This window comes from Crocuta crocuta, unplaced genomic scaffold (assembly GCF_008692635.1).
Source record: "Crocuta crocuta isolate KB4526 unplaced genomic scaffold, BGI_CrCroc_1.0 scaffold396, whole genome shotgun sequence".
NCBI classification, from domain to species: Eukaryota; Metazoa; Chordata; class Mammalia; order Carnivora; family Hyaenidae; genus Crocuta; species Crocuta crocuta.
In genome coordinates, this window is record NW_027533259.1 from 4,231,567 (window position 1) to 4,246,297 (window position 14,731).

The window sequence follows — 14,731 nt, forward strand, 5'->3', positions numbered from 1 at the left end:
GGAAGGTGGCAACAAACACTGGCTGTTGAGCCAGTAAGGGCCTCTGCATTATCACTGACTTGCTGCAGATGACGGGGAAGCTACTGAACCTCTGGGCCTTGGTTTCCTCATCTGTAAACTGGAGGGAGCTCACAGGCCGGTGGCCACGAGGGCAGAAGGTGACAGAACATCATTGGTGCTGTTCCTCCATTAATTCACAGGGCAAAGCAGAGGCAATTTGGGACCCTATTTCCTTTTTTTTTTTTTAATTTTTTTTAATGTTTTATTTTTATTTCTAGGAGAGAGAGAGAGATAGCGTGAGCAGAGTAAGGTCAGAGAGAGAGGGAGTCACAGACTGAAACAGCCTCCAGGCTCTGAGCTGGCAGTCAGCACAGAGCCTGACGTGGGGCTCGAACCCACGAACCGCGAGATCATGACCTAAGCGAACGTCGGACGCTTAACCGACTAAGCCACCCAGGCGCCCCTGGGACCCTATTTCCAATGTTACCAAGTGCTTAGATTATAAAAAAAAAGTAGTTGATGTTTGTAACAGACATATTTATAAATATAAATCTTTTTGGGGGGTTGAGATGGTGGAGAGAGATGAACTGACTCCTATTATGATTGTGAAGAAACACTGCTGAAAGTTAAGTCTGATGGATTCTTTTACGAAGCTGGTACATGCTCGTAAAGGGAATAACTGCTTCTGATTTATCAGTTTCATAAGTTTGGAATTAAATGAATTGCGTTTTCTAAGAGTGACGTACAGCTGTATTTTTGTCATAGTTTTATTGTTACCTTTTATCAGGCTCTACAATGGAGGCTAATTTTCCATCCTACTTGCCTTATTATGGTATCAAAATGCTGTGGTTCTTCATTTGTAAACACAATGAGGAACATTTCCAAAACCTGTATTGTTTCACTGCTATAATGTTCCTCTCATAACTAGCATCCACCAAAGAGCAAAGAGCACACCGTCTTAAATTAGCCCCAGGCTTTGCTAGAAATTTTTAATGACTACACTGAAAACATTCCAAGCTTGAAAGACTGCTTGGAATTACACTAGTGGGGTGAAAATCTGCACTTTCAAAATCATAGTTACATTTGGAATATCTAGGTTGACTTTTTTCTGTGTGTAAAATAGACACCGATTTAACCTTTGGTTTCAAGGGTCCTTACCCTGTCCCACAAAAGCATTTCACCACCAAACCCCCAACCCTCACTGCTGGCTTTAGTCACACACCTCCACATAGCACCTTCCTTCTCACAGTGAGGTTGACCTGGCCGTTCCGAGCTGCATGGTGCATAAGGTCGATGACATAGCGGTGGGTCTTGCCAGCCACTGGAATCCCGTCGACATAGACAAGCTCGTCTCCTGGGTGTAGGCGGCCGTCTCTGTCGGCTGAACCCATGGCAATGACGGCGCCAATCAAAATCTAGAGAAGCGGTGAGAAGGGAAGGGTATTTACATTTCAAACCCCCCAGGTATATGTATATATAATTTCTTTACATAAATACACAGTAATAACAGACAACAGATAGTAGTAATCGATAGTAATGTAATAGATAATAGTATCATTTATAGATCTATTTTGTTCTATATATATGTACAACTTGGTGTAAAGTTTTATTCCCACATTCTACCCTTTCCTTCAAACCTGAGCATGTACTTGAAAACTGAAAATTGAGGGGCTGAAGGGTGTCTTTCTTACTCTTCCAGGTTGCTAGCTCCTTCTAGAGAAATTAACATTTTGAACTCACGGCTGATGGCTATGAAGCTCAGGGGACATTTGCTTCTTGGCCCACTTGTCATCACCCTTAAGGAAAATTCTAATGCCAAATAATCTGATGTTATTGGCCACTGCTCATGAAACAAGTCGGGGATTGAATTTTGGTTCCCCTTCTTATTTGTGTGGCCTTGGGCAAGTCTTAACCTCTGGGAACCTCAGTTTCTTCATCTGCAAAATGGGGAAGTAAAGTAATGGGAGCTACTTTATGGAGTTGTTGGGAGAATTGAATGAAATAATGCATGTGAGACATTTAACTTTGCTTGAGGCACTTAGAGAGTGCTCCAAAAATGTCAGGGAAACTAGCTGCCTGTATATATTATGAAACTGATACAGGTTCAAAACGTTTTGCTTTTTGTTTTTTGCTTTGCTTTCAAAGGCTGGAGATAAGGAGAAAATAAAATTAAAAAGCAAAACTCACACTTGGCTTTTCTGGCCAGTTGATTTAGAAGAGTCTCAGTCAAATGTCCTCCCAGTTTTTGCTCCGTTCCTTTGAATACTTTTTTAGATCATTGATCCCTGCACAAAGGACCTCCCCAGTTCTGCCTGTCCCTGGAAATGCTTCTGCTGTTTAGGTGACTATCATATCAGGAAATGGGGAGGCACACATCTGGAAAAGGTGTGAACTATAATACCCTTAACCAGGAAACATAATAAAAGGCAAAACATAAGGTTTCCCGCTTCCCATTAGAAACACTTAGGTTAGTGTCCATCAGCAAGGCTTTGTTTTCTCTCTCATTGAAAAGGCATAGTATTAAATATTTTAGTTTTGCTGTTTAACCTACAAACAATTTTTCCAGCGCATGGACAATAGACATCCTTTTACTTTTGCCAAGTGGCTTAGCCATACAGCATCTGAAGGCAGTTGCTACCCTTAGCCTGATAACATTATAGAGACTAAATCAGTTTTATTTTAAGGCTTTATAAAATGACTGCTTGCTCACAGATTTATTTCTTTCAGGCACAATGATTTCTTCCAAATGGCAGATCTGTGGATCCCAGCTAATTTGGAGAGTTGCTGCATCATGACCTGCAGGCTTGCACGTCTTCAGGCGTAGAAGCAGACAGACTCTTACTTGGTCCCACTGCTCAGCGTGGCCTATCAACATGGCAATCGGGTTTGAATGCCCAGCACTCAGGTATATGCAAAATTAGAGTCTGAAGACCATTCTTTTTTCTCTGAGGACTTCATAGCCTTTGTCCACTGAATTTTATCCATAGGAGTGAAAAATCCACTATGACTACAGTTGCTTTTCCCCTATTCCTGGGGTGGGCTGTGGGTAGATTTGCTTCCATGTTGAATTACATGAGCTCTGATAGGTGATTCATTATTGCTATCACAAGGAAAACCACAGTATATTGCTGTAGGTTGACTGCACAGTGTGCTTCTTTCCCTGCAACGCTCCACACTCATTTGCTATCAGCCAGTAGTCCGGCACACTTCTGACATTCTCCATTTTCCTTATTTTCATGCCAACCTGAATTTAGGAGCTTCTTTCTAAAGATGTTCCAATCTACTCTTCATAAGACTCAACCTGCTAAGGAGCCCTTCAAAGATTTGCTAAGCGCTTTGTGCAAAAGCCAGTTAAAATGAATGTTTATGTGTGTCCACGGCCCCTTGAAAAGCTGCATTTAGCTGGGTGAGCCTGCAAAATGTTTCAACCTTTAGATTTCCTATATGCCTTAGTGAGAGAGTTTATAGCTAGTTACAGGGGAAAAATGGTTCATGAACTCCTTGGCTGGTTAATTATCAACTGTAAGCTATAGTTCTGATTCTAACTGATGAAAGTGAACCAAAATATAGGTTACAACTGAGAGATCCAGGGCTGCAATTGGGCCCTCGACAAAAATAGTAAAAACAAAATTTCACTTTGGGGGAAAATAAACCCACCCAAAATGTAACATTGGAAAATTCCCAGTCCTCCCTTGCTGTAAGTAGACAGCAAAGATATAAAGATACTCTTGAAGTTATCTTCTGTGTTACTTGGTGATACTAGTATAGTATCATCCATTAAAAAGAAAATCCCAGTAGGGGTGCCTGGGTGGCTCAGTCGTTTAAACATTAAAGTGTCTGACTTCGGCTCAACTCATGGTCTCGAGGTTCACAAAACTGAGCCCTGCATCTGGCTTTCTGCTGTCAGCACAGAGACCTCTGGAGATCCTCTGTTCCCCCTTCTCTCTCTGACCCTCCCCCACTTGTGTTCTCTCTCTTTCAAAAATAAACATTAAAAAAGAGGAAAATCCAGTAAAACATCCTCTTTTCTGCTGCATTGCTGTGATATGGGTACTCTTCTTACTAATTAATTTATTTATCTAGCATATATGTATTAAACCCATGGGCACTTCTAGGTGTTAGGAATTCATCAGTGAACAATAAATACAAATCTCTGCTGCATAGAACTTCTTTTCTATGGTCAGACAATGAGAAGTATAGTAAGTGTGTAAATTATGTTGCCAGTAGGCATGCATGACCCGTGGAAGAATGAGAGCAGGTTGGGGTGGTGGGTGGGTGTCAGTCATGTGGCCGAGTTGGTGTGAGAGCTGGTTAGAGCAGGCGCCCCTGAGAAGTTGACATTTGAGCAAAGATTAAAGTTTACCGGACACATTTTTTTTAAACTTGAAGCTTTACTCTCAAACTGTAGTTCATTTTATCAAGTCTTACAAGTTTATTTCCAAACAAGTGGTATATTCAACATAATACCTCAATATAATTTAAGGTATAGTATTATGTAATTATTATATGCATACACACTATTACATAATTACATTATATAATCCATCCTCTCCCTTGTTTCAAACAAAGGTTGACATGAGCTATTAAACAAGCTTGAATTGCACTGAGCCTTGTGCGTTGGAGCAGGCACTGAGTCACATGCCCATTAGCTATGCACATTAGTCACATTTGCTCCATTCATCAGGAACTGCTGCCTTTGTTGGGAAGAGGCTGACCATGCACACTGTCACTGTTTCCTGCTCTCATGGGCTGCTGTCCCCTGGCCTTGACCTGTTTTGCACCTTCGTGCATTATATTTCACTGGAGATACAGAGTTAGCTCTATGTATCTCTATTCAGGGAAAAAAAACCCCCACAGCTTATTTTTTTCCTATTAATTCAAATATGCTTTGTATGCTCCAGTCATTCTATTAGTTTATTTCCTGTCTGCCACCGTCACCACAGGGACCAGATGATCTATGATTCCTTCTTGCACCGCAATTCATACTAGCTTTTCAGTGTATATACATTTTCACGTTTGCTTAAGCTGTTGAGAATAGGCCTCGGGACATCTGATCCTTTAAGCCAGTAGTTCTAACAGTTTAGGGTGCATGCAAGTTACCTGGTTGAGCTTATTAAAACACAGAGTTGGGAACTACCCCCAAGAGTCTGATTCTGCAGGCCTGGGGTGGAACCTGAGATTCCACATGTTTAACAAGCTCCCAGGAGAGGCTAGGAGCCTAAGTCTGTAGCTCTCTCACACTCTGAGTAACAAGATTTTGAGTAGTGTCACTTGGCCCCATAGCTACAGATCTATGGTCTCGCTGGTCACCTTCTAAGTCTGCTGAAGGACTCTCCCGCCAGTGTCTGGCTTGAGCTCCTTGATACAAGACACTGGTCACTTTGCAGGTCTACTGAGGGACTTCCCAATCCCAAGCACATGGTCTGGGTTCACTGTCCCATCAGGCTACATTTTCTTTCCAGTCCTGCTTACCCAGGGCTACACTGGACCCTGAGTCTTCCCAGCCAACACTGGCCTCACACCACGTTTGCCTCACACCATGCGCACCTCCGTCTAACCTCACTGGATCTTTCAGCCTGTGTAGACCCACTCATCAGTTTTCTCATTGCTCTTGGAGGAGTTCTTTATCTTGTCTCTATTGCTTTGGCCCTGAAGGAAGAGCTTTGTGGCAAAAGAGCTCAAAAAAGACTGCCCCCTGAACCCATACACAACTGACCCATGGCCTAATCTTTCCAAGTGCCTTCTCTAAGAAACAAAAGAATCACAATAACTCCATAACTCTCCATCTTACAGGCTGTGAGGGCGTGGAACAAAATAGAGTATTTGACATGAAATAATAGCGATTCACATTCAAGTGAGCCAAGGGAAATAACTAACACACACACAAAGGAAAATGAAAACAAATAAGTAAGACATGAACAAAACCAAAATCATATGTGCAGGAGTCATTTAATTCCTTTAATTTTTTCCTGCTCTACCTAAGGCAAGTTGAGCCCCAGTAGGTCTGATCTGCAAAAATTATAGCCTGGGACAACTTGACAATGTGGCTAGCAGATTTCAGGCTCTTGCCTTCCACAATTTTCCCACAAGTTTGCACAGACTCCCTGACCAAGGAGTATGTCTAGCATTACCTCTTTCTTCTATGAACAGTTTTTCTCCATTGCAGTGTTTTCTAAATCTTTCCACCTTGATGCCTTCCCATCTCTTTTCAGCTCACAGCTGGAAATCTCATTTTTGTTTCTTTCTGGCAATTTTTCATTTCTTTCTATTTCTATTGTTATTTAACTGTGAAAAGTATTTCCCCTTGCAGGAAAAATGCCCATATGCTTTGTCGGAGCTGGACTCCTGCTGTTCATTATTTGCCAAAAGCTGTATTGTCGTGTTTAATGTGCACCCTGAGATGTCAGTACCATTTTGTATATATGGAGGCAGAAACCTGTTTGATGTAATTTATGAGACCTCCTGTGGTTGGGGACCAAGTCACTTCATGCATCTCTTCTTTTGTAGCACATCAGCAATTAAATGAGGCCGGCACATTTTGTTTATATGTTATCTCTGGGCTTAACCATGGAGGAAAGCAGGAAGGAAAGGTTTCTGGGAAATCTTTACAGTAGAGTCACTCTTCCTGATATGATCTTTCTGAGGTGCAACATTCTGGTTTTCAAGGCATTACTTTCTGGCTTTGCTTGCTTTAGGAAGATTTAGGCTTCTATTTAATGGCTTAAATGTCAAAATTGTAACTCACAGCCTGTGTGTGTCTTAAATCATTTAGGTGAAAGAATAAACCAGAATAAGTCTAAATAAACTCAATGGGGATAACAGGCAATCCATGTCATCTGAGGAGGCTTATCATAGATACTGGATGCCTGCCCACTGGAGGGGAGAAGGACTCTGTAGTCAAAGCCAATGTTCAGAAGCGTTGAGAATCTGGGAGTCAGTGCACTGACTAGGTAGAAAGCCATCGTGAGGCTGGGTGGTGACCACGGCTGCATTCACACACCTGAGCTTCATTTTAAGCAACATGTGTTCCATTAGGGCAACAATTCTACGCTTCTGTGCCAGGCAAATTTCAGCCAGACTTTTCCCTTCTTGAGCCAGCTGAGACCAAGCCTTCCCTGTGAACTGTCATGCAGTTCTACCTCCCTCTGGGGGAGGCAGACACTGGTGAGGATGATATTTCCTGAGTGTGGTGCTAGTTTACCTCCAAAGCAGACAAAGCATGAGCCTGGTGGGGGGTAGGGGGAAAGGTTTAGCAAAGTGAGAATTTTAGTATTTCAAAGACTGTATTGAAGTAAGCATCATGGGAAGAGCTGGAATTTAGTTCCCTTACATTTATTTCATAGTTTAACCCCTTATTTGTATTTATATATAAAGGAAGGAAACTGATCATGTGTTTAGTGCTTAGGGCTTGTAAAAACCATGATCTGGCCCTGATTGAACATTCCTTTGGTGCAGAATCATCCTCTTTCAATCCAGTCCTCTGGGGTTGGGAGTCTCAAAGATAGTAGACTAAATGAGTAACAAAGGCATAAGGGAGTTTTGGGAACTGTGGTTATGTTCAGTCTAAAAGGGCCACGACTTAGCTCCAGCCAGTTATGTGGAGAAAGATAAGCCTAATGTTGCTAGATCTTCCAAGGAATTATGGAAATCTGAATTTTTAAAAATGTGAAATTAGTTGGTTTTCCACAATTTTAAAACACTAGGTTCAGCAAAGTATGTTGTAGGGTTACCAGGACACCATCCCTGATTCTAGGACTAGGCTGTTTTAATTCTACAGAGCCCATAGGATCTAGAGGCCTCAGAAAATGTAAATTCCAGATTATTTAGGGTTGTTGTTTTTTTCCTGAGAAGTTCAGGTGATGGTTTGGTTGGGTGAAGAGGGCTCTCTTCAGTTCCATTTAGCAAATATCTAGTATGCCAGGCCCTGTGCTAGGCTTAGAAGACACAGACACCATAAAAACATGATCCTTGCCTTCAAGGAATTCCTAGATTGGTAAGGGAAAATCCAGTCAGTGCATACTGGAACAAATAGGAACCTCATCTTTCTGGTGGAGACCCCTTAGGTTGGTAAGTTTGAAACATTATGTTAGAAAAAGTATAATGAATTCTAATGGGTTTACCCTTAAATTATCTACAAAAGTTTCAGTATCCCTCACAATGCTATAAAGATCAACTTAAAGTGACATTATTTTCTTAATTTAGTATCTTTGAAACATATGGGTGTACAGTAAAGAATTTAGCCTGAGCCCAAACAGAGGTCTGGCCTTTCCTGAAATGTAAACTTTACACTATTGGAACAGGAGTATCATTATTGGTCATGGTGAGCCCCTTGTACCACACCTGAGAGTTAATGCTAATGAGAGACTCATGGTGAGTATCTGTTACTTTGTACTAAAGGAGATGATTCAGGGTGGAGCCAGCCACACCTATAGCCTTAGGGTGGGGGCTGACTATACCAGAATGACCAGCGACATAATTAGAGGATTGGGCCTTTGAACCTTGTGACATCTGCATGACTTAGGGAAGGAGAGGGGCTGGGGTTTGAGCTCAACCACTTGAATGACTCTGGACACCAAAGCTTGGGTGAGCATCCCTGGTTGACAATTCTCTGTGCATCCATGCCGGGTGGATACCCTGTCCTTGAGGATGATGGAAGTTTTGCACATGGAACCCTTCCAGACTTTGTCTTATGTGCTCCCCTCTTTTTTTCTGGTTGGTCCTAATATGTACCCTTTCATGATAAAACTGTAGTCATAAGTACAGCGTTTTCTTGAGTTTTATGAGTTGTTCTAGTGAATTATTGAATCTGAACGAGGTCATGGGACCCTTAAATTTGCAGCTAGTGTCTGAAGTGAGGGACATTCTTCCCTCATTCTGTTGTTGTCAGGAATATGTGGCAGACTTGGCTTTCTTGAGGACTGTGACCTCGACCTCCAGTTTGGCTAATGGCACACCATTCATTTACAGGGCACTAACGGAGAATAAAAAAGGGGAAGATGAAGTCCCTGCTTAGGAAGAATTTTAAATCTCGTTGATCAAACTAAATAGGGAGACATATGAGCAGGATAGAGAATAATCCTGAAGGAAGCTAAGTCAGACAAATACCCTGTGGAAGTGAGGAGGCTAAATCTTTACATATGTGAAAGAACTAGATACTATTTTTGGTTGTGTCTATATAAAGCAAGATGAATTACAGAGAAGAGTGAGGCTGTCTGCTGACCAGTTGACTGAGGGTCCCTGGGAAACTCAGAACCAGGTGGCAGATAGAAGGGGAACAAGTCTGTGAAAGGTAGCAAAATGTAACTAAGATTTGTTCTTTCTACCCATGTGACATGAGATTCTTAATTTAGTCTCTGGATAAATAAAAGTCCAAAGTTACTTGAGCCCTGTATTTTACCGTAGCACTCTTTTTCCTCCAAAAACACTAGTAGGGAAATCCAGATTACCCTCCTTGGTAAATTCACTTTCACATATTTTCCGGCAGCTAGGGAAATAGTGATATTGTGGTTGACAGATGCCAAATTTTATCCCCACCAAATTAGGAAATAAATCTTTTCTCCTGGACTTCCCTCATCTTTGACTCTAAGCTCAGTTTCTCAGCATTTTTCATAGGAAGGGATCTCATCAATCAACTGGCCCAACTCCTCTTGAAGAGCAGAGGAAAGCTCTCAGGGGCTCTTGTCAGGTTCTTATTGGCTCTGTTTGGATACTTCTGGGAAGGAAGTACCAAGGGACTGACTATCAAGGGAATCTACTGCACTTTGGGACAGTTTTCATGTTTACAGATTCCTTTTATTTGTCAGATTAACTTTTTTTCCTGAAGACGTCTGCCCATTTTAGGTTTTAGTTTTATTTTCTGTAACAATTGACCAACAAGAGAGATGATGATAAACATTTATTCAACACCTAATAGGACCCAGGTTACAATACCAAGAGGTTTGCCCATGTTATCTTTAATTCTTAAAGCTTTCTCTGTGTGAGAGAGCACTTATTACCTTCATCTTACAGATGAGGACACTGAGGCTTACAGTTTAACTCCCATGCATGAGCTGGGATGGGGTTAAGGCACCTGAGCTGGAATGGGGTGTTATTTACTCAAACCTTTCATGGATCTGACTTAGTCATATTGGGTACCATTTAAGACATATCTTTTACAATGAGTATTTTATGGCTGATATTTTGATACACGCTCATTAATCTAGCTTTGCTGTGTTCTCTGTATATTTCTTTTGCTTTTACTGTGGTGTATAATGAGGTGTGTGTGTGTGTGTGTGTGTGTGTATAATTTCTTCAGAGCCCTCCCCCAAATCCCCATTTTGTGCCAGCTGAAGTTCACTTTGTGAACATCTCCTTATGTGAATATCTTATTTTGAATCTGTCTGAGATTCTTCAGTATTGAGCCTGGTTTCACTTCTGTTTATCCCTGTGTTTTCTCTCCTGTGCAGTTTTAATTGCAAACATACATAATTCTACTGGTCCAAGTCACCCCTTCACATGTATCTTCTGTCATACCATGTGTTGACTTATGAGGTGCTGTCCAGAGTGACCAGAGGTCCAATACATTTAAATAATTGAAATATTCAAGAGGAATTCAATCCCTCCTAAGGAAGAGTAATGCCCCCTCTTAATGTATGTGCATTAACTTATAAGGATTTATTGGCATGAAAACACTGACATGTTTTGAGAACTTACACAGCAAGAAAAAAACCACCAAATCTCAAAATTTTTTTGAGTCTTTTAAGATTTTCTTTTAGATGTCATAGTGGATGATATTTACCCTGATGCACACACACAGTATATATATAGCCCATGGTGCGGAAATAAAGAAGTTTCAACTTACCGGCTGCCCAGGTTCATCCCCCCCGAGGATTCTGAAGCCAAATCCAGACTCCATCCTGCGAAGGTGAACATCCAGTTCCTTATAATCTGGACCTGGCATAAAGGAGATCCCATTGAGTGATGAATCTTGTCCCCTCCCTGCTCCCTGAGAAACTGAACACACTGATGATAAATTAATTTCGTGGATGTGATTAATGAGAGTGCTGTTAGAGTTGGTGGAGAGCATTGAGGATTAAGAAAAATGTGGCAACAAAACATTTCAAAATTAGGTAGTCTCTTGATTAACAGTATCAAAACAAGGGTATTACCATAGGCAGAAAGAACATACAAATTTCCTGACTGAAAAAAAAAAAAGATGATGTCCCTATAATCCTTTATTACCCTGAGAGCATTCAGATTTTTCTCAAGAAGATTGGTTGTCACTTTGAGGATGTTGACTCTGACTAGAATGATCCTTTCAGAAATCCAGGAGAGTAGAGGATAACATTCTAAAGTTACCTGGTAGAATCCTGCCTAGTGATCTATTAATATCTGCTCATGTCTTAATGTATCCAATTTAGTGCATGTTGGGGGTAGAGAAATACAAATGTACACCTAATTGTCTTTTTTAAAATGGTAAACATTAGAAAAGATAGAATTCAAACTTTTCTATATTGGGTGTTTGAGTGAAATTTTTATTTTCAGACAAACTTCTTTAGGTTTTTTCATAACTGCAGGTAGAAATTTGCCTGGGTGTAAGTGAATTCTTATCTCTCCAAACATTTTAAGATGTGGAAGCCACTAGGAGATTCACTACTGACTTTACTACTACTACTACTACACCACTATATCCACAATAAACTGGAAGAGTGACACTTCTCTGCAGTTAGCTGAAAGAACAGAAATGTACTTAAAAATAAGCTGAGACACTCCTGGATGTCAATTTTTTCAAGTCTAGAGTTAATATAAATTAAAACTATAAGAACTCTTCTGAGTTTTTAAAGAGGATGTGATTTATGCTTACCCATTACCCTTAGGCCTTTGAATCCTTCTCACAGGGGTAAAGTCTCCATCATGACTGAGTTGCACATACTTTCGTGGCCATTGTTAGGATGTCAATAAATGATTAGCAACTTTGGGAAGTACTGATTAACGTCATCCTTTGCTTAAGAAGTATTTCCCAGTGATCCTGGGGTACCTGGGTGGCTCAGTCAGTTAAGCAGCTTACTCTTGAGCCGACTCACAGTTTGTGGGATCGAGCCCCACATTGGGCTCTGTGCTGACAGCATGGAGCCTGCTTGGGATTCTCTCTCTCCCTTGCTCTCTGTCCCTCCTCCACTCTTACTCTCATGCTCTTTCTCTCAAAATAAATAAATAAAAGTAAAAAATAAAAATAAAAAAAGTAGTACTTAGTGATCCTAGGCCTTAATGGTTTAAAGGAAATATTATAGACACAAGTATTAAGTTAAATTGCTTACACACAATGGTTTTGGAAATTTGGATGGGATTTCAGAGAAGGATCCTCATGGGACAGGAAGCTGTGTCTAACCTACTTGGATATATAGTAGTAGACACAGTTGAGAGAGAGGCTTAGTGAATGATGGCCAGGCAAATCTTTCCCAGGCTCTACAGTAAGTGAGACTGCTTAAGTCATCCAGTAAACAAGGCACAATATACAGGCTTGCCTTGGTGCCCTCTAGTATGGGCCACGGAGTCCCAGTTATATACAAAAGGCAACTCATTCATTTCTGAAATGTAAGCATTTCTGCTACTGTCCTCAAAAAACAAAACAAAACTGAGTCAAGCACAAAAGACATTAGTATATATGTGTATACTGAGCAAGAATCCATGACCATTCATGCCCTCTCATGAGGAGATGCGCATATGACCAAAGTCCTTTCTATTCAATGACTAATATAAAACTCAAAAGTGACGAACCAATTTGACCTCCACATCCATTAATCATCCTTTATAAATTGTATTATTCACATTTGAAAGATGAGAACTTCAGGTGGACTAGCCCTCGAAAATCATAGCAAGCATGGGTACTCCTCCCAAGGGAGGTGAAAGGCAAGGGGAGATGGGAAGATGACAGACAGTGCCCAAGATTCTACAAATATCTATAACTTGTTTGTGATACAACTACTCACAGCAATCTCTTCTCCAGGTAAATTTACACTTAGAGGACTCTAGACCATACAAAAAACACATAGAGACCATCAAAAATACAAAGAGAACTACATATATATATAGTCAGAACTTTCCATCTACTCTTATAAATATTCTCATTTTTGCATCACTGGTGAGTAAGGTAAGTGGGAAATTGTCCTTCCAATGGCTTCAGCATCAATCCATATTGCACGAGGAACTCTAAAAGCAGTTTACTATGCAATCCATTTTATTTGCTAAATAAAACTCCCCGCCACCCCAAAAAGTGCCAAAATTATGGCAATCCCAGGAAAAGAATTTTGAGATGTGCCAGGGGACAAGGGGGTTGTCTTATGTCATAGGATGCTATAAGTCCTGGAGGAATCAGAAAGCTTTTCCTTAATGAATGGCTCAGGACTCTTGTTTTTAGTAGAAAAAATATATAGATTTTAGCTGGTTAATTTTATTTAACTTTGAAGAACAGGGGTGAGAAGGGCATTTATCCTCCTCTCCCTATTCTCCATGTGCAATTTGGTGACATTACAATCTCCTGACTATTGTTCTAACTGCTCTGATTTCAAATGTAGGGTGATATGTGCCAATCATGTCATCTACACCCTCCATTCTTCCAAACAGAGATGGCTAGCTTCACAGTACATGAACAAGTAGAGAGAGGCAAAGAGAGACCCATTAGAGACGTATGCTGGCAGACATGATTTTTAAAAATTTCTTTGTTAATTTTGAACATAGACTCAGAGGCTGCAGGGCATGGAAACTTTAGAGAAATAATCAACTGGAAAAAAAGAAGTTTAAATGATAGATTGTGCCTTAAGGGAGTAGTACTTTTTTTTTTTTTAGGGAAAATAAGAGCTTTTAGAAAGATAATTTTTCTTTGGCTTCTTACCCTGCCTTCCCCATTCTTTTGAGTCTGGTTTTAAAAAATAACTAAAATTATATACACAAAGCTGAGAGGAATTATTCTTTTATTTCCCCTACTTTTTTTTTTTTTTTAAATCTCTCTTGTAAGATTATGATGTTTCTGATACTTTTCCTTTAGCTGCTCTTCTGGCCAGATGGCGCATTTAAAATTATTGTGTTGTGATTTATCTCTTCCCCGGTTAATGCAAGAACTTAAAATATAGAAATCCAGGGGCTAGCTCTTCACCTCATTGTGTCAGAATTTAACAATCATCACCTGTCTCTCCTGTTGGTTTACTAACCACGCACCTGGAAGGTTGTTTGATGAAGGAGTCTGGTAGGGCCTGGGTCACTTTGGATGTCACTCAACCATGGCCCCACCAACATCCTCTTTTTTTTTTTCTGCTTTCTTGTTTATTTGCTTTCATTGCTTTTTGTTTACTTTCTTTTTCCTCACCCATTTTTGCAGAACTGTCAGGGGTATTCCCAGGCATTGCTTGGACTAAGGAGAGGCAGAACACTATTTGGCTATGTGTGCTCAATGGGTATTTCTGGCCACTGTTGCTTCTCCCTTAGAAGCTGGGTCCCAGGATCCTCAGGCATTAGGATGTAAATTATCTTAAGACATTTGTCCCAGATGGAACTTTCCATTGATCACTGTGGCAAACTACTGTAGTGGAATTTACAAGTCCTGGTTTATCCTGGGATCTCACTAATACTGAAAAAACTAATAGTACTAAAAGTAGCAAGTGGTGGGCACATCCAAGTATGTGGACAACCTCCCTCATAATAGAGAAAAGTAGAGTTTCAAAAACTGCTTCTTTTTTTGTACTAACATCTCAGAAAC

At 40.5% G+C, this 14,731-nt stretch overlaps 1 protein-coding gene across 1 annotated transcript in view; it reads right to left on the minus strand.

Annotated features, from left to right (window-relative positions):
- Positions 1-14,731, minus strand: part of MAGI2 (membrane associated guanylate kinase, WW and PDZ domain containing 2) — a 966,486-nt gene that overhangs the window by 164,314 nt on the left and 787,441 nt on the right. Inside the window, exons 16-17 of the mRNA XM_077746976.1 lie at positions 10,841-10,932; positions 1,223-1,415 (exon numbers count right to left, since the gene is read on the minus strand). Of these exons, the coding sequence (XP_077603102.1) occupies positions 1,223-1,415; positions 10,841-10,932 (285 nt within the window). The remainder of the gene's footprint in view (positions 1-1,222; positions 1,416-10,840; positions 10,933-14,731) is intronic.